The 1,351-nt window shown below is 34.0% G+C and overlaps 1 protein-coding gene across 1 annotated transcript in view; it reads right to left on the bottom strand.

The window, feature by feature from the left end:
* LOC144960782 (uncharacterized) overlaps positions 1–1,351 on the bottom strand; it is a 30,368-nt gene extending 29,017 nt beyond the window's left edge. Inside the window, exons 1-2 of the mRNA XM_078894125.1 lie at positions 1,244–1,351; positions 1–32 (exon numbers count right to left, since the gene is read on the bottom strand). The exon at positions 1–32 is cut by the window's left edge and continues 132 nt beyond it. Coding sequence (XP_078750251.1) covers positions 1–32; positions 1,244–1,334 — 123 coding nt within the window. The 5' untranslated portion in view covers positions 1,335–1,351. The remainder of the gene's footprint in view (positions 33–1,243) is intronic.

Below are 1,351 nucleotides of genomic sequence, written 5' to 3'. Positions count from 1 at the left end.
TCCGGTGGACAAATTGATATCGTACAATAGACCTGAGGGATTGGATAGAGGGGAACAAGATTTTTGACTTGAATGAAACGAGTGAAAACAAAGATGATCACGTGATATACTTGATTTAGAAATAGTAGTAGAAATAGTAGTAGAAGTAGTATTAGTAGAAGTAGTAGTAGTAGTAGTAGTAGTAGTAGCAGTAGTAGTAGTAGTAGTAGTAGTAGTAGTAGTAGTAGTAGTAGTGGTAGTAGTAGTAGTAGTAGTAGTAGTAGTAGTAGTAGTATAGTAGTAGTAGTAGTAGTAGTAGTAGTAGTAGTAGTAGTAGTGGTAGTAGTAGTAGTAGTAGTAGTAGTAGTAGTAGTAGTAGTAAGTAGTAGTAGTAGTAGTAGTAGTAGTGTAGTAGGTAGTAGTAGTAGTAGCAGTAGTAGTAGTAGTAGTAGTAGTAGTAGTAGTAGTAGTAGTAGTAGTAGTAGTAGTAGTAGTAGTAGTAGTGTATAGTATTAGTAGTAAAGTAGTATAGTAATAGTATAGTAGTAGTAGTAGTAAAGTAGTAGTAGTAGTAGTATAGTAGTAGTAGTAGTAGTAGTAGTAGTAGTAGTAGTAGTAGTAGTAGTAGTAGTAGTAGTAGAGGTAGTAGTAGTAGTAGTAGTAGTAGTAGTAGTAGTAGTAGTAGTAGTAGTAGTAGTAGTATTTTCTAAAAGGGCTTTTCTAATGCCAACCTTTTGGCACTTTCAAACTGACAATAAATGTTGACGATAGATAGTCAGTAATGTTGTACTTTCACTACATTAGCCAGGGCAACCGATAGAAGTGAATGTACTTTTATTCAAATAACTTTTTATTAGAGTACTTTTTGTTGACGAACGTCACAAACTCGACGTTTTGATACTGCCCATATCTACTCTATTGCCAAAATGTGACCCTTCGCCTCAAAACGGTATTTAGTTGGTTTGGTTAAGATTTTGAAAATTAAATTTATAGCCAAAAATATCAGACTTGTGTTGAGTTTATACGATTTATTGAGGAAAATGGACACCATATTTTAGGTTGTTAATGCCAACACTTTATCATTTTGACCAGTTTTAACATTAAATTCGGCTTTTAAGCATCTGGTTTGTTCCGAACATAACACCGTTTTGAGACAATGGGTCACAAATGTTAAAACAAGCGTTTGATTATCATATCTGCAAACATTAGAACACCAATAGGTAAAGGAAATATAAGTACATATTTTCAGAACAAAAAATATTACCTCTACGAAAATCCATGACCGCACGAGTCCTGTAAGCTGTGATGGTTTTTGATCCCACAGTTTCCTGGTCTATAACAACTATGGAAAACATGACATTCGACGTCTCCT

This window comes from Berghia stephanieae, chromosome 15 (assembly GCF_034508935.2).
Source record: "Berghia stephanieae isolate SIO BIC M18660-M18661 chromosome 15, UCSD_Bste_1.3, whole genome shotgun sequence".
NCBI lineage: Eukaryota > Metazoa > Mollusca > Gastropoda > Nudibranchia > Aeolidiidae > Berghia > Berghia stephanieae.
The sequence above is the reverse complement of the archived record's forward strand: the minus strand, read 5'-3'. Positions and strand labels throughout refer to the sequence as shown.